General features: G+C 44.6%; 1 protein-coding gene across 3 annotated transcripts in view; it reads left to right on the top strand.

Annotated features, from left to right (window-relative positions):
• LOC106593267 (adhesion G protein-coupled receptor L1) overlaps positions 1-24,124 on the top strand; it is a 66,270-nt gene that overhangs the window by 36,706 nt on the left and 5,440 nt on the right. For all 3 annotated transcript variants that reach the window (XM_082967202.1, XM_045709905.2, XM_082967203.1), the window contains 17 exons: positions 8,712-8,823; positions 9,300-9,452; positions 11,062-11,407; positions 11,510-11,806; positions 12,270-12,373; positions 12,840-13,025; positions 14,592-14,630; positions 15,730-15,910; positions 16,100-16,222; positions 18,671-18,879; positions 19,053-19,244; positions 19,621-19,830; positions 20,737-20,957; positions 21,165-21,231; positions 21,314-21,405; positions 22,542-22,710; positions 23,626-23,781. In XM_082967202.1, the coding sequence (XP_082823328.1) occupies positions 8,712-8,823; positions 9,300-9,452; positions 11,062-11,407; positions 11,510-11,806; positions 12,270-12,373; positions 12,840-13,025; positions 14,592-14,630; positions 15,730-15,910; positions 16,100-16,222; positions 18,671-18,879; positions 19,053-19,244; positions 19,621-19,830; positions 20,737-20,957; positions 21,165-21,231; positions 21,314-21,405; positions 22,542-22,710; positions 23,626-23,781 (2,857 nt within the window). The remainder of the gene's footprint in view (positions 1-8,711; positions 8,824-9,299; positions 9,453-11,061; positions 11,408-11,509; positions 11,807-12,269; positions 12,374-12,839; positions 13,026-14,591; positions 14,631-15,729; positions 15,911-16,099; positions 16,223-18,670; positions 18,880-19,052; positions 19,245-19,620; positions 19,831-20,736; positions 20,958-21,164; positions 21,232-21,313; positions 21,406-22,541; positions 22,711-23,625; positions 23,782-24,124) is intronic.

Genomic DNA, 24,124 nt, shown 5'->3' with positions numbered 1-24,124 from the left:
AAGGGACAATGTACCACAATACCAGTTTATTTGGACTGGGACAATGTACCACAATACCAGTTTATTTGGACAGGGACAGTGTACCACCATACCAGTTTATTTGGAAAGGGACAATGTACCCCAATACCAGTTTATTTGGACTGGGACAATGACCACAATACCAGTTTATTTAGACAGGGACAATGACCACAATACCAGTTTATTTGTATAGGGACAATGTACCACAATACCAGTTTATTTGGACTGGGACAATGACCACAATACCAGTGTATTTGGACTGGGACAATGTAACACAATAACAGTTTATTTGGACTGGGACAATGACCACAATACCAGTATATTTGGACAGGGACAATGTACCTCAATACCAGTTTATTTGGACTGGGACAATGTAACACAATAACAGTTTATTTGGACTGGGACAATGACCACAATACCAGTATATTTGGACAGGGACAATGTACCACAATACCTGTTTATTTGGACAGGGACAATGTACCACAATACCAGTTTATTTGGACAGGGACAATGACCACAATACCAGTTTATTTGGAAAGGGACAATGTACAACAATACCAGTTTATTTGGAAAGGGACAATGTACCACAATACCAGTTTATTTGGACTGGGACAATGACCACAATACCAGTTTATTTGGACTGGGACAGTGACCACAATACCAGTTTATTTGGACTGGGTCTATGACCACAATACCAGTTTATTTGGACAGGGACAATGTACCACAATACCATTTTATTTGGAAAGGGACAATGTACCACAATACCAGTTTATTTGGACTGGGACAATGTACCACAATACCAGTTTATTTGGACAGGGACAGTGTACCACCATACCAGTTTATTTGGAAAGGGACAATGTACCCCAATACCAGTTTATTTGGACTGGGACAATGACCACAATACCAGTTTATTTAGACAGGGACAATGACCACAATACCAGTTTATTTGGACAGGGACAATGTACCACAATACCAGTTTATTTGGACTGGGACAATGACCACAATACCAGTGTATTTGGACTGGGACAATGTAACACAATAACAGTTTATTTGGACTGGGACAATGACCACAATACCAATATATTTGGACAGGGACAATGTACCTCAATACCAGTTTATTTGGACTGGGACAATGTAACACAATAACAGTTTATTTGGACTGGGACAATGACCACAATACCAGTATATTTGGACAGGGACAATGTACCACAATACCTGTTTATTTGGACAGGGACAATGTACCACAATACCAGTTTATTTGGACAGGGACAATGACCACAATACCAGTTTATTTGGAAAGGGACAATGTACCACAATACCAGTTTATTTGGACTGGGACAATGACCACAATACCAGTTTATTTGGACTGGGACAATGTACCACAATACCAGTTTATTTGGAAAGGGACAATGTACCACAATACCAGTTTATTTGGACTGGGAAAATGACCACAATACCAGTTTATTTGGACAGGGACAATGACCACAATACCAGTTTATTTGGACTGGGACAATGTACCACAATACCAGTTTATTTGGACAGGGACAGTGTACCACCATACCAGTTTATTTGGAAAGGGACAATGTACCCCAATACCAGTTTATTTGGACTGGGACAATGACCACAATACCAGTTTATTTAGACAGGGACAATGACCACAATACCAGTTTATTTGGACAGGGACAATGTACCACAATACCAGTTTATTTGGACTGGGACAATGACCACAATACCAGTGTATTTGGACTGGGACAATGTAACACAATAACAGTTTATTTGGACTGGGACAATGACCACAATACCAGTATATTTGGACAGGGACAATGTACCTCAATACCAGTTTATTTGGACTGGGACAATGTAACACAATAACAGTTTATTTGGACTGGGACAATGACCACAATACCAGTATATTTGGACAGGGACAATGTACCACAATACCTGTTTATTTGGACAGGGACAATGTACCACAATACCAGTTTATTTGGACAGGGACAATGACCACAATACCAGTTTATTTGGAAAGGGACAATGTACAACAATACCAGTTTATTTGGAAAGGGACAATGTACCACAATACCAGTTTATTTGGACTGGGACAATGACCACAATACCAGTTTATTTGGACTGGGACAGTGACCACAATACCAGTTTATTTGGACTGGGTCTATTACCACAATACCAGTTTATTTGGACAGGGACAATGTACCACAATACCATTTTATTTGGAAAGGGACAATGTACCACAATACCAGTTTATTTGGACTGGGACAATGTACCACAATACCAGTTTATTTGGACAGGGACAGTGTACCACCATACCAGTTTATTTGGAAAGGGACAATGTACCCCAATACCAGTTTATTTGGACTGGGACAATGACCACAATACCAGTTTATTTAGACAGGGACAATGACCACAATACCAGTTTATTTGGACAGGGACAATGTACCACAATACCAGTTTATTTGGACTGGGACAATGACCACAATACCATTGTATTTGGACTGGGACAATGTAACACAATAACAGTTTATTTGGACTGGGACAATGACCACAATACCAGTATATTTGGACAGGGACAATGTACCTCAATACCAGTTTATTTGGACTGGGACAATGTAACACAATAACAGTTTATTTGGACTGGGACAATGACCACAATACCAGTATATTTGGACAGGGACAATGTACCACAATACCTGTTTATTTGGACAGGGACAATGTACCACAATACCAGTTTATTTGGACAGGGACAATGACCACAATACCAGTTTATTTGGAAAGGGACAATGTACCACAATACCAGTTTATTTGGACTGGGACAATGACCACAATACCAGTTTATTTGGACTGGGACAATGTACCACAATACCAGTTTATTTGGACAGGGACAATGTACCACAATACCAGTTTATTTGGACTGGGACAATGACCACAATACCAGTTTATTTGGACAGGGACAATGTAACACAATAACAGTTTATTTGGACTGGGACAATGACCACAATACCAGTATATTTGGTCAGGGACAATATACCACAATACCAGTTTATTTGGACTGGGACAATGACCACAATACCACTTTATTTGGACTGGGACAATGAAGGGGCGATGTACCACAATACCAGTTTATTTGGACAGGGACAATGACCACAATACCAGTTTATTTGGACAGGGACAATGTACCACAATACCAGTTTATTTGGACTGGGACAATGACCACAATACCAGTTTATTTGGACAGGGACAATGACCACAATACCAGTTTATTTGGACAGGGACAATGTACCACAATACCAGTTTATTTGGACTGGGACAATGACCACAATACCAGTTTATTTGGACAGGGACAATGTACCACAATACCAGTTTATTTGGACTGGGACAATGACCACAATACCAGTTTATTTGGACTGGGACAGTGACCACAATACCAGTTTATTTGGACTGGGTCTATGACCACAATAGGGACAATGACCACAATACCAGTTTATTTGGACTGGGACAGTGACCACAATACCAGTTTATTTGGACTGGGTCTATGACCACAATACCAGTTTATTTGGACTGGGACAATGTACCACAATACCAGTTTATTTGGACAGGGACAATGTACCACAATACCAGTTTATTTGGACTGGGACAATGTACCACAATACCAGTTTATTTGGACAGGGACAGTGTTCCACCATACCAGTTTATTTGGAAAGGGACAATGTACCCCAATACCAGTTTATTTGGACTGGGACAATGACCACAATACCAGTTTATTTAGACAGGGACAATGACCACAATACCAGTTTATTTGTATAGGGACAATGTACCACAATACCAGTTTATTTGGACTGGGACAATGACCACAATACCAGTGTATTTGGACTGGGACAATGTAACACAATAACAGTTTATTTGGACTGGGACAATGACCACAATACCAGTATATTTGGACAGGGACAATGTACCTCAATACCAGTTTATTTGGACTGGGACAATGTAACACAATAACAGTTTATTTGGACTGGGACAATGACCACAATACCAGTATATTTGGACAGGGACAATGTACCACAATACCTGTTTATTTGGACAGGGACAATGTACCACAATACCAGTTTATTTGGACAGGGACAATGACCACAATACCAGTTTATTTGGAAAGGGACAATGTACAACAATACCAGTTTATTTGGAAAGGGACAATGTACCACAATACCAGTTTATTTGGACTGGGACAATGACCACAATACCAGTTTATTTGGACTGGGACAGTGACCACAATACCAGTTTATTTGGACTGGGTCTATGACCACAATACCAGTTTATTTGGACAGGGACAATGTACCACAATACCATTTTATTTGGAAAGGGACAATGTACCACAATACCAGTTTATTTGGACTGGGACAATGTACCACAATACCAGTTTATTTGGACAGGGACAGTGTACCACCATACCAGTTTATTTGGAAAGGGACAATGTACCCCAATACCAGTTTATTTGGACTGGGACAATGACCACAATACCAGTTTATTTAGACAGGGACAATGACCACAATACCAGTTTATTTGGACAGGGACAATGTACCACAATACCAGTTTATTTGGACTGGGACAATGACCACAATACCAGTGTATTTGGACTGGGACAATGTAACACAATAACAGTTTATTTGGACTGGGACAATGACCACAATACCAATATATTTGGACAGGGACAATGTACCTCAATACCAGTTTATTTGGACTGGGACAATGTAACACAATAACAGTTTATTTGGACTGGGACAATGACCACAATACCAGTATATTTGGACAGGGACAATGTACCACAATACCTGTTTATTTGGACAGGGACAATGTACCACAATACCAGTTTATTTGGACAGGGACAATGACCACAATACCAGTTTATTTGGAAAGGGACAATGTACCACAATACCAGTTTATTTGGACTGGGACAATGACCACAATACCAGTTTATTTGGACTGGGACAATGTACCACAATACCAGTTTATTTGGAAAGGGACAATGTACCACAATACCAGTTTATTTGGACTGGGAAAATGACCACAATACCAGTTTATTTGGACAGGGACAATGACCACAATACCAGTTTATTTGGACTGGGACAATGTACCACAATACCAGTTTATTTGGACAGGGACAGTGTACCACCATACCAGTTTATTTGGAAAGGGACAATGTACCCCAATACCAGTTTATTTGGACTGGGACAATGACCACAATACCAGTTTATTTAGACAGGGACAATGACCACAATACCAGTTTATTTGGACAGGGACAATGTACCACAATACCAGTTTATTTGGACTGGGACAATGACCACAATACCAGTGTATTTGGACTGGGACAATGTAACACAATAACAGTTTATTTGGACTGGGACAATGACCACAATACCAGTATATTTGGACAGGGACAATGTACCTCAATACCAGTTTATTTGGACTGGGACAATGTAACACAATAACAGTTTATTTGGACTGGGACAATGACCACAATACCAGTATATTTGGACAGGGACAATGTACCACAATACCTGTTTATTTGGACAGGGACAATGTACCACAATACCAGTTTATTTGGACAGGGACAATGACCACAATACCAGTTTATTTGGAAAGGGACAATGTACAACAATACCAGTTTATTTGGAAAGGGACAATGTACCACAATACCAGTTTATTTGGACTGGGACAATGACCACAATACCAGTTTATTTGGACTGGGACAGTGACCACAATACCAGTTTATTTGGACTGGGTCTATTACCACAATACCAGTTTATTTGGACAGGGACAATGTACCACAATACCATTTTATTTGGAAAGGGACAATGTACCACAATACCAGTTTATTTGGACTGGGACAATGTACCACAATACCAGTTTATTTGGACAGGGACAGTGTACCACCATACCAGTTTATTTGGAAAGGGACAATGTACCCCAATACCAGTTTATTTGGACTGGGACAATGACCACAATACCAGTTTATTTAGACAGGGACAATGACCACAATACCAGTTTATTTGGACAGGGACAATGTACCACAATACCAGTTTATTTGGACTGGGACAATGACCACAATACCATTGTATTTGGACTGGGACAATGTAACACAATAACAGTTTATTTGGACTGGGACAATGACCACAATACCAGTATATTTGGACAGGGACAATGTACCTCAATACCAGTTTATTTGGACTGGGACAATGTAACACAATAACAGTTTATTTGGACTGGGACAATGACCACAATACCAGTATATTTGGACAGGGACAATGTACCACAATACCTGTTTATTTGGACAGGGACAATGTACCACAATACCAGTTTATTTGGACAGGGACAATGACCACAATACCAGTTTATTTGGAAAGGGACAATGTACCACAATACCAGTTTATTTGGACTGGGACAATGACCACAATACCAGTTTATTTGGACTGGGACAATGTACCACAATACCAGTTTATTTGGAAAGGGACAATGTACCACAATACCAGTTTATTTGGACTGGGAAAATGACCACAATACCAGTTTATTTGGACAGGGACAATGACCACAATACCAGTTTATTTGGACAGGGGCAATGTACCACAATACCAGTTTATTTGGACAGGGACAATGACCACAATACCAGTTTATTTGGACTGGGACAATGTACCACAATACCAGTTTATTTGGACTGGGACAGTGACCACAATACTAGTTTATTTGGACTGGGACAATGACCACAATACCAGTTTATTTGGACAGGGACAATGTACCCTAATACCAGTTTATTTGGACTGGGACAATGACCACAATACCAGTTTATTTAGGCAGGGACAATGACCACAATACCAGTTTATTTGGACTGGGACAATGACCACAATACCAGTTTATTTGGACTGGGACAATGTACCACAATACCAGTTTATTTGGACTGGGACTGTGACCACAATACCAGTTTATTTGGACTGGGACAATGACCACAATACCAGTTTATTTGGACAGGGACAATGTACCACAATACCAGTTTATTTGGACAGGGACAATGTTCCACCATACCAGTTTATTTGGAAAGGGACAATGTACCCCAATACCAGTTTATTTGGACTGGGACAATGACCACAATACCAGTTTATTTGGACAGGGACAATGTACCACAATACCAGTTTATTTGGAAAGGAACAATGTACCCCAATACCAGTTTATTTGGACTGGGACAATGACCACAATACCAGTTTATTTGGACAGGGTCAATGACCACAATACCAGTTTATTTGGACTGGGACAATGTACCACAATACCAGTTTATTTGGATGAGGACAATGTACCCCAATACCTGTTTATTTGGAAAGGGACAATGTACCACAATACCAGTTTATTTGGAAAGGGACAATGTTCCACAATACCAGTTTATTCGGACTGGGACACTGTACAACAATACCAGTTTATTTGGACAGGGACAATGTACCACAATACCAGTTTATTTGGACAGGGCCAATGTACCACAATACCAGTTTATTTTGACAGGGACAATGTACCACAATACCAGTTTATTTGGACAGGTACAATGACCACAATAGCAGTTTATTTGGACAGGGACAATGACCACAATACCAGTTTATTTGGACAGGGGCAATGTACCACAATACCAGTTTATTTGGACTGGGACAATGACCACAATACCAGTTTATTTGGACAGGGACAATGTACCCCAATACCAGTTTATTTGGACTGGGACAATGACCACAATACCAGTTTATTTAGGCAGGGACAATGACCACAATACCAGTTTATTTGGACAGGGACAATGTACCACAATACCAGTTTATTTGGACTGGGACAATGACCACAATACCAGTTTATTTGGACTGGGACAATGTACCACAATACCAGTTTATTTGGACTGGGACTGGGACCACAATACCAGTTTATTTGGACTGGGACAATGACCACAATACCAGTTTATTTGGACAGGGACAATGTACCACAATACCAGTTTATTTGGACAGGGACAATGTACCACCATACCAGTTTATTTGGAAAGGGACAATGTACCCCAATACCAGTTTATTTGGACAGGGACAATGACCACAATACCAGTTTATTTGGACAGGGACAATGTACCACAATACCAGTTTATTTGGAAAGGGACAATGTACCCCAATACCAGTTTATTTGGACTGGGACAATGACCACAATACCAGTTTATTTGGACAGGGACAATGACCACAATACCAGTTTATTTGGACTGGGACAATGTACCACAATACCAGTTTATTTGGATGAGGACAATGTACCCCAATACCAGTTTATTTGGACTGGGACAATGTACAACAATACCAGTTTATTTGGACAGGGACAATGTACCACAATACCAGTTTATTTGGACAGGGCCAATGTACCACAATACCAGTTTATTTTGACAGGGACAATGTACCACAATACCAGTTTATTTGGACTGGGACAATGACCACAATACCAGTTTATTTGGACATGTACAATGACCAACAATACCAGAAGTCTCAGAATACTGAGAAATTATGCATTGCACCAGATTTAGCTAACAGTTCATTTCCATCTATGTATGCTCTTCATCCTCTCTACGTCCTCTCTACATCCTCTTTATGTCCTCTCTACGTCATTCTTATGTCCTGTCTCTGTCCCGCCAGGCTGCCGAACCGCGTCGACGGTACAGGCTTCGTGGTCTATGATGGAGCCGTGTTCTACAACAAGGAACGCACACGCAACCTGGTCAAGTACGACCTCCGCACGCGCATTAAGGTGACCTTTACCTCTGACCTTTACCTGAGATCTGTATCACCTTACCCACCGCACCAGGGTTGAGGTCAATGCCATTTAAATCCCAGTCAATTCAGGAAGTACACTGAAATTCTGATGTCAAGTCTTCAATGCTTTTTGATGAGGAACATATGGAATTGGAATTTGGTTTACTTTCTGAATTGCCTGGAATTGACCCCAATCATTCGCAGACTAATGGTTTCTCCAGAAAATATGTATTTTAAATTAGATGTTTATTGTGTCAATTGATTTCTTATGTGTTGTGTATTTATGACAAATGTAAATACTTCAGCAGTGATTGATACGATGTAACGTCAACTTATTAAAATGTAAATAAACCCTTTCTCTCTCTCTCTCTCTCTCTCTCTCTCTCTCTCTCTCTCTCTCTCTCTCTCTCTCTCTCTCTCTCTCTCTCTCTCGCTCTCTCTCTCTCTCTCTCTCTCTATCTATCTATCAAGAGCGGTGAGGCGGTGGTGTTGAACGCTAATTACCACGACACTTCTCCGTATCGGTGGGGCGGGAAGAGCGACATCGACCTCGCTGTGGACGAGAACGGACTGTGGGTCATCTACTCAACTGAAGCCAACAATGGACGTATAGTTGTCAGTCAGGTGAGAGAGAAGGATGGATCGGAGGGAGGAATGGATTTTACCTAAATGTTTTTTTGTAATTTCTTTATCAAATAAATAAAATGTAGGGGGTAAATCAGCTGTAAAATTGCAGATATATTTTGGCTTCTACATATCTGTGAGAAGTAGAGGTGCTGAGAGGGCTGCAGAAACCTCTGAAAAATCTGAAAATTAATAATAATAATAAAAAATAAAGAATTTATTTGAAAAATACTTTTTTTCACAACAGTACACAGGGCCTTTACTAGAACTAGCAGACCGATATAGACATCGCTAGTGCAGGCAATTTTTCTTGTCAACATCTCTGCTTTGGCAAAAAGGTAGTTGTATAATTAGGAACAGAATCAGGATTCAATAGTTGGAATTGTAAGAGTTGTTGCCCTGCCTCTTTCTCTGTGATGTCATTCTAATGGTATCTAGAAAGAACAAAACGCTGTCCTCAAACATTTACATCAAATGGTGCAAAGTTATGGACAAAGGCACAAAACATCCACATCAAATTAAATAACATGGAAACAACCACTTTTTGTTCACGTATTCATTTACCATCCTTACAAACCACTTAATGTAAATGTACATGACTGTATTGTACAAAGGCAGGTCATCTAGGTTTATACCTGTAGACTTTCTTTCAGCCTGTAGAAAAACAATGACCACTACATTAATTGACTACATTGAGACGTCAAGTGGTTTGTGATGCCATGATGGTAGAGTTGGCTCTGTTGGTAGATCTTGGCACTTACAATGCTAGGGTGGTGGGTTTGGTTCCCGTAGGGGACCAGTACGAATGAAAATGTGTGCACTCACTACTGTAAGTTGCTCTAGATAAGAGTGTCTACTAAAATGGAAAAGGAATGAATCCATCACTTCAGTTTTCACATAGAAATGCGTTTCTAGAAACTGGAAAACATATATCAAGCAAGTGTTTCTATATTCCATAACTATAATCAGATTAACTGACTATACCCCAACCTGCTTCCAGCTGCTATAGGCTTCCATCAATGTAATTGTCTGCATCATTTCCAATCCCCCATATACATTTTTGGGTTAATATAAATATTTTAAATACATATATTTTTTAAATATATGTTCCTTTATTATCTACCTCTGACCCTACCACCCCTCCCCTAATTGTAGTAAACTAAAGGACAACATCACCTAGGCTTCTGCTTATACGTACTATGTACATTTCACGGACACAATATATTTTACTAAATGTTTTCAAATGAAACAATATACCTTGTTAAAGCTTTTAGAATTGACTTTCCCCCCCCCTCTCTCTCCTGTCTCCTCTCTCTCTCTCTCCTCTATTTCTCTTCTGTCTTGCTCTCTCTTCTCTTTCTCTCTCTCTCCTCTCTCCTCTCTTTCTCTCTTCACTCCTCTCTCTTCCCTCCTCTCTTTCCTCTCTCTCTCCTCTCTCTCCTCTCTTTCTCTCCCCTCCTCTCTCTCTCCCCTCCTCTCTTTCTCTCTCTCTCTCTCCTCTCTCTCTCCTCTCTCTCTCTCTCTCTCTCTCTCTCTCTCTCTCTCTCTCTCTCTCTCTCTCTCTCTCTTTTCTCCCTCTCCTGCCCCTTCCATTTCTCCTCCCCTCCAGGTAAACCCTTACACCCTGCGTTTCGAGGGCACGTGGGCGACCAGCTTCGACAAGCGCGGGGCGAGCAACGCCTTCATGGCGTGCGGCGTGCTGTACGTGGTGCGCTCCGTCTTCCAAGACGACGAGGGACAGACAGACAGAGGAGGAGGAGGTGGAGGGGATATGGTGTTATATGCGTTTGACACCAGTAGAGGGCGAGAGGTGCCGGTCCAAATCCCCTTCCCTAACCCCTACCAGTACATATCATCTATAGACTACAACCCGCGGGACAACCAGCTGTATGTGTGGAATAACTACTACGTGCTGAGATACCCTCTGCAGTTCAGACCGCCCCAGCCTACCAAAGGTGTGTGTGACCGGGGGAAGGGCAGGGTGTGTGTGGAGGGCACTTTACTAACCAGAATGATAATATATTTTACCCCTCCCTCCCCCTGCCTCTCTCCTCCAGGTCCTCTCTCATCTCTAATGACTACAGTGAGGTCCTACACAGCCACCGTAGCGCTGACCCCAGTACGACCTTCAGCCTCCAATCCCATCGGGGTCATCAACCGGAGTCCGGACTTGCGGCCAATCACGGCCATGGTCCCGCTGACCCCCCGCCCCCCCCACCGTGCCCCCATCGCCCCGGGGGGGTCCCAGGGGGGGCAGGTTGGGGTGTGTGAGGGGAGGGTGACCAGAGGGGTACAGTGGCCCCCTACACCTAAAGGAGAGATGGTGGAGAGACCATGTCCCAAAGGATCACTGGGTGAGTGTGTGTGTGTGTGTGTGTGTGTGTTTGTGTGTGTGTGTGTGTGTGTGTGTGTGTGTGTGTGTGTGTGTGTGTGTGTGTGTGTGTGTGGGGGTGTGGTAGTCTAGTGAGAAAGGGGGGAGAGAGGGAGGGGAGAGAGAGAGTAAAAGAGTGAGAGACAGAGAGAGAGTGTGAGAGAGAGAGAGAGAGAGAGAGAGGGGGTAGTGATACTGTAGAGTGAGAGCATGCTGAATGCAAATTAGGTTTTGATATCGGTCTCTCTCTCTCTTCCTCCCTTCCTCCACCCCTCTCTCCACTCACCCCTCATCCCTTTCTCCCACTCCCCCTCTCTCTCCCCACCCTCCTCCCTTCCTCCACCCCTCTCTCCACTCCCCCCTCCATCCCTTTCTCCCACTCCCCCTCTCTCTCCCCACCCTCCTCCCTCCCTCCATCCCTCCTCCCCCCCTCTTTCCCCCACCAGGTATAGCATCGTACCAGTGTGTGTTGTCCCCGGTAACCTGGAACTCCAGAGGGCCTGACCTCAGTAACTGTACCTCCCCCTGGGTCAGTCAGATAGCACAGAAGGTCAGTCACACACACAAACACAAGGAGGGAAGGACATGGACACACACACGGATGGACACGTGCGCTCACTCTTACGCAGGGACGCATGCATACTGTATGCACACACACACATGTACAGACACGCATGTAGAAGGACATGGATGGAAACACAGGTCGTCAATGGACAGCAGCACATAACTTTAACACCACATAACTTTAACACCACATAACTTTAACACCACATAACTTTAACACCACATAATTTTAACACCACATAACTTTAACACCACATAACTTTAACACCACATAACTTTAACATGACCATATGTTCCCCCCTCCCTCCCTCTCTACCCTCCTCCCCCGTTCCCCCTCTGCCCTCCTCCCCCGTTCACCCTCTACCCTCCCCCCCGTTCCCCCTCTACCCTCCTCCCCCGTTCCCCCTCTGCCCTCCTCCCTTGTCCCCCCTCCCTCCCCTCCTCCCTTCTAGATAAAGAGTGGGGAGAATGCAGCTAACATCGCTGGTGAGTTAGTAAACCTGACGAGGGGGCGGGTCTACGCCGGTGATGTCAGCATGTCAGTCAAACTTCTAGAGCAGCTGTTGGACATCCTGGATTCTCAGCTTCAGGCCCTACGACCAGCCAACAAGGAGTCTGCTGCACGCAACTACAACAAGGTACACACACACTACAACAAGGTACACACACACTACAACAAGGTACACACACACTACAACAAGGTACACACACACTACAACAAGGTACACACACACCACAACAAGGTACACACACACTACAACAAGGTACATACACACTACAACAAGATACACACACGCACTACATCAAGGTACACAAACACTCACTACAACAAGGTACACACACACGCACTACAACAAGGTACACACACACGCACTACAACAAGGTACACACACACGCACTACAACAAGGTACACACACACTACAACAAGGTACACACACACGCACTACAACAAGGTACACACACACTACAACAAGGTACAAACACATTACAACAAGGTACACACACATTACAACAAGGTACACACACACTACAACAAGGTACACACACACGCACTACAACAATGTACACACACGCACTACAACAAGGTACACACACACGCACTACAACAAGGTACACACACACACTACAACAAGGTACACACACACTACAACAAGGTACACACACACACTACAACAAGGTACACACACACACACACTACAACAAGGTACACACACACTACAACAAGGTACACACAATCAAAACACTACAACAAGGTACACACGCACACTACAACAAGGTACACACACACACACTACAACAAGGTACACACACACACACTACAACAAGGTACACACATACACATTACAACAAGGTACACACACACACACTACAACAATGTGCACACTCACCCTACAACAAGGTACACACACGCTACAAGGTACGCACAAACAAAACACACTACAACAAGGTACACACACACGCACTACAACAAGGTACACACACACTACAACAAGGTACAAACACATTACAACAAGGTACACACACATTACAACAAGGTACACACACACTACAACAAGGTACACACACACACGCACTACAACAATGTACACACACGCACTAAAACAAGGTACACACACACGCACTACAACAAGGTACACACACACACTACAACAAGGTACACACACACTACAACAAGGTACACACACACACTACAACAAGGTACACACACACACTACAACAAGGTACACACACACTACAACAAGGTACACACAATCAAAACACTACAACAAGGTACACACGCACACTACAACAAGGTACACACACACACACACTACAACAAGGTACACACATACACATTACAACAAGGTACACACACACACACACTACAACAATGTGCACACTCACCCTACAACAAGGTACACACACACGCTACAAGGTACGCACAAACAAAACACACTACAACAAGGTACACACACACTACAACAAGGTACTCACACATACACACTACAACAAGGTACACACACACGCTACAAGGTACACACAAACACAACACACTACAACAAGGTACACACACACACACACACACACACACACACTACAACAAGGTACTCACACACACACACACACACACATACACCTGTTGTCTTCTAGTGCATGTGACAAATAACATTTGATTTTATTTGTAGTAATTGTGTGACGCAAAGTGTGTTCCTGTCTACTTTAGTTGCAGAAGAGGGAACGCACCTGTAGAGCTTATGTCCAGGTAAACCACAACTCTCTACATATAGTATATTTACTATAGTATATTTAGTATAGTATATTCTGTATAGTATATTTAGTATAGTATCTTTAGTATAGTATCTTTAGTATAGTATCTTTAGTATGGTATATTTTGTATAGTATATTTAGTATAGTTTATTTTAAGTATAGTATATTTAGTATAGTATATGTAGTATTGTATATGTAGTATAGTATATGTTGTATGTATATTTAGTATAGTATATTCAGTATATTTAGTATAGAATCTTTAGTATAGTATATTTAGTATAGTTTATTTAGTACAGTATATTTAGTATTGTATTTCTAGTATCTTTAGTATAGTATGTTTAGTATTGTATATTTTGTATAGTATATTTAGTATTGTATATTTAGTATAGTATATTTAGTATAGTTTATTTTAAGTATAGTATGTTTAGTATAGTATATTTAGTATTGTATATTTATTATAGTAGATTTAGTAGATTTAGTATAGAATCTTTAGTATAGTATATTTAGTATAGTTTATTTAGTACAGTATATTTAGTATTGTATTTCTAGTATCTTTAGTATAGTATATTTAGTATTGTATATTTAGTATAGTATATTTAGTATTGTATATTTAGGGTATTATCATTAGTGTAGTATATTTAGTATTGTATATTTAGTATTGTATATTTAGTATTGTATGTTCAGTATAGTATCTTTCATATTGTATATTTAGTATAGTATATTTAGTATAGTATCTTTTGTATTGTATATTTAGTATAGTATCTTTAGTATTGTATATTTAGTATAGTATATGTGTGTGTGATATATCTCTGGTCCGGACAGGTGACTGGTTCATGAGGCTTTATATGATACTGTCTATAGAGTAGTCTATATCATATAGTCTATAGAGTACATAGTCTATAGAGTACATCTATAGAGTACATAGTATATACATACAGTACCAGTCAAAAGTTGTGACCTTTGGACCAACTCATTCAAGGGTTTTTCTACATTTTAGAATAATAGTGAAGACATCAGAACTATGAAATAACACATGTAGTAACCATAAAGAATATATATATATATATGTGTGTGTGTGTGTGTGTCTCTGACAGGCGGTGGTTCAGGTAGTTGATAACCTGTTGGGTCCTGAAGCTCTAGTCTCCTGGGCTGATATGAGGACCACTGACCAATCACGCTCTGCCTCCCTGCTATTGGACGCCATGGAAAAAGGAGCCTTTCTATTGGCTAACAACATCTACGAGGGGCGGTTCAGCGACAGAGCGCCCAATGTCGGTAAGTTTGGCGAGTTTGTGTGTGTGTGTGTTTTAGCAATCTGTTCAGTTTGAAGTGTAAAAACGTCCCTCTCTGTTTCTCTTTCACGTGTGTGTGCGCGTGCGTGTGCGTGTGTGTCTGTATGTGTGTGTGTGTGCGTGCATGTGTGTATGTGTCTGTGTGTGCATGCGCGTGTGTGTGTGTGTGTAGATCTGGAGGTGTATGTATTGAACACAGAGGCAGACCTACAGGACCTGACGTTCCCTCACTCCTATGACAGTGACAGTGTTCTACAGCTCTCAACAGCTACTCTACAGCAGTACAGCAGCAATGGTCAGTCACACACACACATATACACGCACACACACAAACACACACGCGCACACACACGTGCACAAACATGCGCACACACACGCACGCCCACAGACAGACACACACACACACGATAGTTCTATCTCTCCTCCTCTCTCCATCTCTAGGTCAGGTGAAGATAGTTCTATCTCTCCTCCTCTCTCCATCTCTAGGTCAGGTGAAGATAGTTCTCTCCTCCTCTCTCCATCTCTAGGTCAGGTGAAGATAGTTCTCTCCTCCTCTCTCCATCTCTAGGTCAGGTGAAGATAGTTCTCTCCTCCTCTCTCCATCTCTAGGTCAGGTGAAGATAGTTCTATCTCTCCTCCTCTCTCCATCTCTAGGTCAGGTGAAGATAGTTCTATCTCTCCTCCTCTCTCCATCTCTAGGTCAGGTGAAGATAGTTCTATCTCTCCTCCTCTCTCCATCTCTAGGTCAGGTGAAGATAGTTATATCTCTCCTCCTCTCTCCATCTCTAGGTCAGGTGAAGATAGTTCTATCTCTCCTCCTCTCTCCATCTCTAGGTCAGGTGAAGATAGTTCTATCTCTACTCCTCTCTCCATCTCTAGGTCAGGTGAAGATAGTTCTATCTCTCCTCCTCTCTCCATCTCTAGGTCAGGTGAAGATAGTTCTCTCCTCCTCTCTCCATCTCTAGGTCAGGTGAAGATAGTTCTCTCCTCCTCTCTCCATCTCTAGGTCAGGTGAAGATAGTTCTATCTCTCCTCCTCTCTCCATCTCTAGGTCAGGTGAAGATAGTTCTATCTCTCCTCCTCTCTCCATCTCTAGGTCAGGTGAAGATAGTTCTATCTCTCCTCCTCTCTCCATCTCTAGGTCAGGTGAAGATAGTTATCTCCTCCTCTCTCCATCTCTAGGTCAGGTGAAGATAGTTCTCTCCTCTCTCCATCTCTAGGTCAGGTGAAGATAGTTATATCTCTCCATCTCTAGGTCAGGTGAAGATAGTTCTATCTCTCCTCCTCTCTCCATCTCTAGATCAGGTGAAGATAGTTCTCTCCTCCTCTCTCCATCTCTAGGCCAGGTGAAGATAGTTCTATCTCTCCATCTCCAGGTCAGGTAAAGATAGTTCTCTCATCCTCTCTCCATCTCTAGGTCAGGTGAAGATGGTTCTCTCCTCCTCTCTCCATCTCTAGGTCAGGTGAAAATAGTTCTATCTCTCCTCTCTCCATCTCTAGGCCAGGTGAAGATAGTTCTCTCCTCCCCTCATCATCTCTAGGTCAGGTGAAGATAGTTCTATCTCTCCTCCTCTCTCCATCTCTAGGTCAGGTGAAGATAGTTCTATCTCTCCTCCTCTCTCCATCTCTAGGCCAGGTGAAGATAGTTCTCTCCTCCTCTCTCCATCTCTAGGTCAGGTGAAGATAGTTCTCTCTTCCTCTCTCCATCTCTAGGCCAGGTGAAGATAGTTCTCTCCTCCTCTCTCCATCTCTAGGTCAGGTGAAGATAGTTCTATCTCTCCTCCTCTCTCCGTCTCTAGGTCAGGTGAAGATAGTTCTCTCCTCCTCTCTCCATCTCTAGGTCAGGTGAAGATAGTTCTCTCCTCCTCTCTCCATCTCTAGGTCAGGTGAAGATAGTTCTCTCCTCCTCTCTCCATCTCTAGGCCAGGTGAAGATAGTTCTATCTCTCTATAAGAACCTTGGATCCTTCCTGACCACTAACAACTCCTCGTTGAGGTTGCATGTGTGTCTCCTCTCTCCATCTCTAGGCCAGGTGAAGATAGTTCTCTCCTCCTCTCTCCATCTCTAGGCCAGGTGAAGATAGTTCTCTCCTCCTCTCTCCATCTCTAGGCCAAGTGAAGATAGTTCTCTCCTCCTCTCTCCATCTCTAGGCCAGGTAAAGATAGTTCTATCTCTCCTCCTCTCTCCATCTCTAGGTCAGGTGAAGATAGTTCTCTCCTCCTCTCTCCATCTCTAGGCCAGGTGAGAGATAGGTCTCTCCTCCTCTCTCCATCTCTAGGTCAGGTGAAGATAGTTCTATCTCTCCTCCTCTCTCCATCTCTAGGTCAGGTGAAGATAGTTCTCTCCTCTCTCCATCTCTAGGCCAGGTGAAGATAGTTCTCTCCTCCTCTCTCCATCTCTAGGCCAGGTGAAGATAGTTCTATCTCTCCTCCTCTCTCCATCTCTAGGTCAGGTGAAGATAGTTCTCTCCTCCTCTCTCCATCTCTAGGTCAGGTGAAGATAGTTCTCTCCTCCTCTCTCCATCTCTAGGTCAGGTGAAGATAGTTCTATCTCTCCTCCTCTCTCCATCTCTAGGTCAGGTGAAGATAGTTCTATCTCTCCTCCTCTCTCCATCTCTAGGTCAGGTGAAGATAGTTCTATCTCTCCTCCTCTCTCCATCTCTAGGCCAGGTGAAGATAGTTCTCTCCTCCTCTCTCCATCTCTAGGCCAGGTGAAGATAGTTCTCTCCTCTCTCCATCTCTAGGTCAGGTGAAAATAGTTCTATCTCTCTATAAGAACCTTGGATCCTTCCTGACCACTAACAACTCCTCGTTGAGGTTGGAGGCGGGGTTTGTGAGTGGCGGTGGCAGGAGCTTGGCGGTGAATTCTCACGTGATCTCGGCTTCTGTCAACAAAGGTTCCAACCGAGTATTCCTCTCTGAACCGGTCGTCTTCACACTGCGACACCTACAGGTACGGGTGGGTGGGGGATTGTGTGTGTGTGTGTGTGTGTGTGTGTGTGTGTGTGTGTGTGTGTGTGTGTGTGTGTGTGTGTGTGTGTGTGTGTGTGTGTGTGGTGTGTGTGTGTGTGTTTGTGTGTGTGTGTGTGTGTATGTGTTCAACTCTGTGTGTTTATTTGTCTCCAGGTGGAGAACCACTTCAGCCCCAACTGTTCATTCTGGAACTCCACGGGGTCGGGGGGGTCACCATCGGGGTCATCGGGGGGTCGTTGGTCGTCCCAGGGATGTAAACGGATACACACCAACAATACACACACCACCTGCGCCTGTAACCATCTGTCAACCTATGCTGTCCTGATGACCTACCACCAACCTGCTGTAACTAACACACACACACACATACACACACACACACACACACACTCACACTCACACACACTCATACATACACACACACATGCATACACACACACATAGACACACACATTCACACTCATAATATACATACATACACACTCACTTTAATACCACATTTTGATGGTCATTGAAATGGATGCGTGTTAAAAACTCTCTATCTCTCCCTCCCTCCCTCCCTCCCTCCCTCTCTGTCTCTCTCTTTCTTTCTCTCTCTCTCCCTCCCTCCCCCTCCTCTCATCCCTCCACTCTTCCCTCCCTCGCTCCCCCTCTTCTCTTCCCTCGATATCTCCCTCCCTTCTCCCCCCCCTCTCTCCCTCTCCTCCCCCCCTCTCTCCAGTCTGTAGATGGTCTACAAGAGGTTCTGGTCTACGTTGTGTCCTGGGTAGGTATAGCCGTAGCCCTGGTGTGCCTTGCAGCCTGCAGTACCTTACTGTGCTGCCAGGGGGCGCCACAGTCAGACCACAGCACCATACACAGGAATCTGTGGGGCAACCTCTTCATCACCGAACTGATCTTCCTCATTGGGGTGGATAAGACGCAGTACAGCGTGAGTAGAATCACACACACACATGCAAACACACACACACACATCTTTATATGTACATATTCGTATTCATCCCTTTACATTTGTGTGTATAAGGTAGTTGTTGTGAAATTGTTAGATCACTTGTCAGATATTACTGCATGGTCGGAACTAGAAGCACAAGCATTTCGCTACACTCGCATTAACATCTGCTCACCATGTGTATGTGACCAATAAAATGTGATTTGATTTGACATAGTTTTGTCACAACTTATGAGTGGACAAGACTCAGTACAGAGCTTTTAGTTCTTATGAGTGGACAAGACTCAGTACAGAGCTTTTAGTTCTTATGAGTGGACAAGACTCAGTACAGAGCTTTTAGTTCTTATGAGTGGACAAGACTCAGTACAGAGCTTTTAGTTCTTATGAGTGGACAAGACTCAGTACAGAGCTTTTAGTTCTTATGAGAGGACAAGACTCAGCACAGAGCTTTTAGTTCTTATGAGTGGACAAGACTCAGTACAGAGCTTTTAGTTCTTCTTGATCCAGTCAGTTAACTGAAATGTTCCTCAATGTTTCTTCAGGTATCGTTACTTCAGCAGTATGAATGGAGGGATTTTTGTCATGCCAATAAAGCATTTTGAATTGAATTGAATTCCCTCTCCTCCACCTCTCCCTCTCTCCTCCCCCTCTCCCTCTCTCCTCCCCCTCTCCACCTCTCCCTCTCTCCAACTCTCCCACCCTCCTCCCTCTCTCTTCCTCTTCCCCTCTCCTTTCCCCTCTCCTCCCTCTCTCTTCCTCTTCCCCTCTCCTCCTCTTCCCCTCTCCTCCCCCCTCCTCCTCTTCCACTCTCCTCCCCCTCTCCTCCCTCCCTCTCTCTTCCTCTTCCCCTCTCATCCCCCTCTCCTCCCTCTGTCCTCCCCTCTCTAGGTAGCGTGTCCAGTCTTTGCTGGTCTGCTCCATTTCTCCCTGCTCTCTGTGTTCTGTTGGTTATGCCTGGAGGCAGTGGAACTCTACTTACTGCAGGGGGAGCTCTTTGAAGGACGGACCTCTAGGAGGAAGTACTTCTATCTCTGCGGCTACTTCCTGCCAGGGGTGGTCGTGGCCGTCTCCGCCGCCATCGACTACAGGGGCTACGGCACCCGGACCGTGTAAGTGGCAGAGAGTGTGTGTGGTGGGGGGGAGGATGTGTGTGTGTGAGTATTGATTTGAAATCTCTGCTGTATTGTGTGTGTATGTCAAAACTTATACTGACTATGCTGTATTGTGTGTGTGTGTGTGTGTGCGTGTGCGTGCGTGCGTGCGTGTGTGTGTGTGTGCGCGTGTGCATGTGTGTGTGTGCGTGTGTGTGTGTGTAGGTGTTGGCTGCAGATGGACAACTACTTCATCTGGAGTTTCCTGGGTCCTGTATCTGTTATTATAATGGTGAGACAAACACACACACACTCTCACATGTGAGCACACACACACGACTTTGACCTCTCACCTCTGACCCTGTGACCCCCAGCTGAACCTGGTTGTCTTGGTGATGACTCTTCACAAGATGGTGCACAGCTCCTCCGCCCTCAAACCCGACTCCAGTCGTCACGACAACCTCAGGTGAGCCCCGCCCCCTGGCACAAATGTGACAGGCATGATTCGTTTTTTGTTTTTGGCAGGGAGGGACAGAGAGGCTCATGGGAAGGGGTAGAAACAGGAAGAAGTAACAGAGGACTCAGATAGTGGAAAATTAGAAGATGTGAGACTTATGAAAAGTTATGTCAAAATAACATGACAACGTCTTCTTCTGCTTCTTCCCTAACCCCCCACCTCCCTCTCTCTCTCTCCTCCCTTCCCCCCACCTCCCTCTCTCTCTCTCCTCCCTTCCCCCTACCTCCCTCTCTCTCTCTCCTCCCTTCCCTCCACCTCCCTCTCTCTCTCTCCTCCCTTCCCCCCACGTCCCTCTCTCTCTCTCCTCCCTTCCCCCCACCTCCCTCTCTCTCTCTCCTCCCTAACCCCCTACCTCCCTCTCTCTCTCTCCTCCCTTCCCCCCACCTCCCTCTCTCTCTCTCCTCCCTTCCCCCCACCTCCCTCTCTCTCTCTCCTCCCTTCCCCCCACCTCCCTCTCTCTCTCTCCTCCCTTCCCCCCACCTCCCTCTCTCTCTCTCTCTCCTCCCTTCCCCCCACCTCCCTCTCTCTCTCTCTCTCGCTCTCTCTCTCCTCCCTAACCCCCCACCTCCCTCTCTTTCTCTCTCTCTCTCTCCTCCCTTCCCCCCACCTCCCTCTCTCTCCTCCCTAACCCCCACCTCCCTCTCTCTCTCTCTCCTCCCTAACCCCCCACCTCCCTCTCTCTCTCTCTCTCTCTCCTCCCTAACCCCCCACCTCCCTCTCTCTCTCCCCCTAACCCTTCCCTCCCTCTCCTCCCTAACCCCCACCTCCCTCTCTCTCCTCCCTGACCCCCACCTCCCTCTCTCTCTCCCCCTAACCCCTCCTCCCTCTTTCTCTCTTCCCTAACCCCACCTCTCCTCCCTAACCCCCACCTCCCTCTCTCTCCTCCCTAACCCCACCTCCCTCTCTCTCCTCCCTAACCCCCACCTCCCTCTCTCTCTCCTCCCTAACTTCCACCTCCCTCTCTCTCTCTCTCTCCTCCGTAACCCCCACCTCTCTCTCTCCTCCCTGCCTCTAAACTTCTCCCTCTCCTCTCTTCCTCCCTCTCCTTTCCTCTCTCCCTCTCCTCTCTTCATCCCTCTCTACAGAGCGTGGACTGTGGGTTCGCTCACCCTCCTCTTCCTCCTGGTGGTGACCTGGTCTCTGGGGCTCGTCTTCCTCTCATCTCCCTCTCTCCTCCTCTCCTACCTCTTCTCCTCCCTTAACACGGCCCAGGCTCTGCTCATCTCAATACTGTACTGTACACTCACTAGGAAGGTAGGTGGGGTCTCAATACTGTTCTGTACACTCACTAGGAAGGTAGGTGGGGTCTCAATACTGTTCTGTACACTCACTAGGAAGGTAGGTGGGGTCTCAATACTGTTCTGTACACTGACTAGGAAGGTAGGTGGGGTCTCAATACTGTTCTGTACACTCACTAGGAAGGTAGGTGGGGTCTCAATACTGTACTGTACACTCACTATGAAGGTAAGTGGGGTCTCAATACTGTACTGTACACTCACTATGAAGGTAAGTGGGGTCTCAATACTGTACTGTACACTCACTAGGAAGGTAGGTGGGGTCTCAATACTATACTTTACACTCACTTGGAAGGTAGGTGGGGTCTCAATACTGTTGTGTACACTCACTAGGAAGGTAGGTGGGGTCTCAATACTGTTGTGTACACTCACTAGGAAGGTAGGTGGGGTCTCAATACTGTTCTGTACACTCACTAGGAAGGTAGGTGGGGTCTCAATACTGTTCTGTACACTCACTAGGAAGGTAGGTGGGGTCTCAATACTGTTCTGTACACTCACTAGGAAGGTATGTGGGGTCTCAATACTGTCCTGTACACTCACTAGGAAGGTAGGTGGGGTCTCAATACTGTCCTGTACACTCACTAGGAAGGTAGGTGGGGTCTCAATACTGTGACTCACCAGGAAGAGGTGGGGTCTCCATACTGTGACTCACCAGGAAGAGGTGGGTCTCAGTACTGTGACTCACCAGGAAGAGGTGGGGTCTCCATACTGTGACTCACCAGGAAGAGGTGGGTCTCAATACTGTGACTCACCAGGAAGAGGTGGGGTCTCCATACTGTGACTCACCAGGAAGAGGTGGGGCTGATCATGTATTGTATTACATTTGATATTCCCTATGTGTTTCAGTATATATGGTGTCTTCCTGTTTGTCCAGGGCCATAAGGACTATGGGAAGTGTGTGCGTCACTCTCAGTGCTGTGACTGTTCCTCCACCTCCAGTTCACCTGGCTCTTTGAAGGGCGCCGCCCTACGGGCCAACAACCGCTACTGCAGTACCAACCAGACACGCAGGGCTACTGCTAACAGACAGGTACACACACACACACCCACACACACACAACGGCACGCAGGGCTACTGCTAACAGACAGGTACACACACACACACACACACACACACACACACACAGACACACACACACACACACACACACACACAACGGCATGCAGGGCTACTGCTAACAGACAGGTACACACACACACACACACACACACACACACACACAACGGCACGCAGGGCTACTGCTAACAGACAGGTACACACACACACACACACACACACACACACACACACACACACACACACACACACACACACACACACGGCACGCAGGGCTACTGCTAACAGACAGGTACACACACACACACACACACAC

This window comes from Salmo salar, chromosome 02, assembly GCF_965601325.2.
Source record: "Salmo salar chromosome 02, fSalSal1, whole genome shotgun sequence".
Lineage (NCBI taxonomy): Eukaryota > Metazoa > Chordata > Actinopteri > Salmoniformes > Salmonidae > Salmo > Salmo salar.
This window is presented reverse-complemented; position numbering and strand designations above follow the sequence as displayed.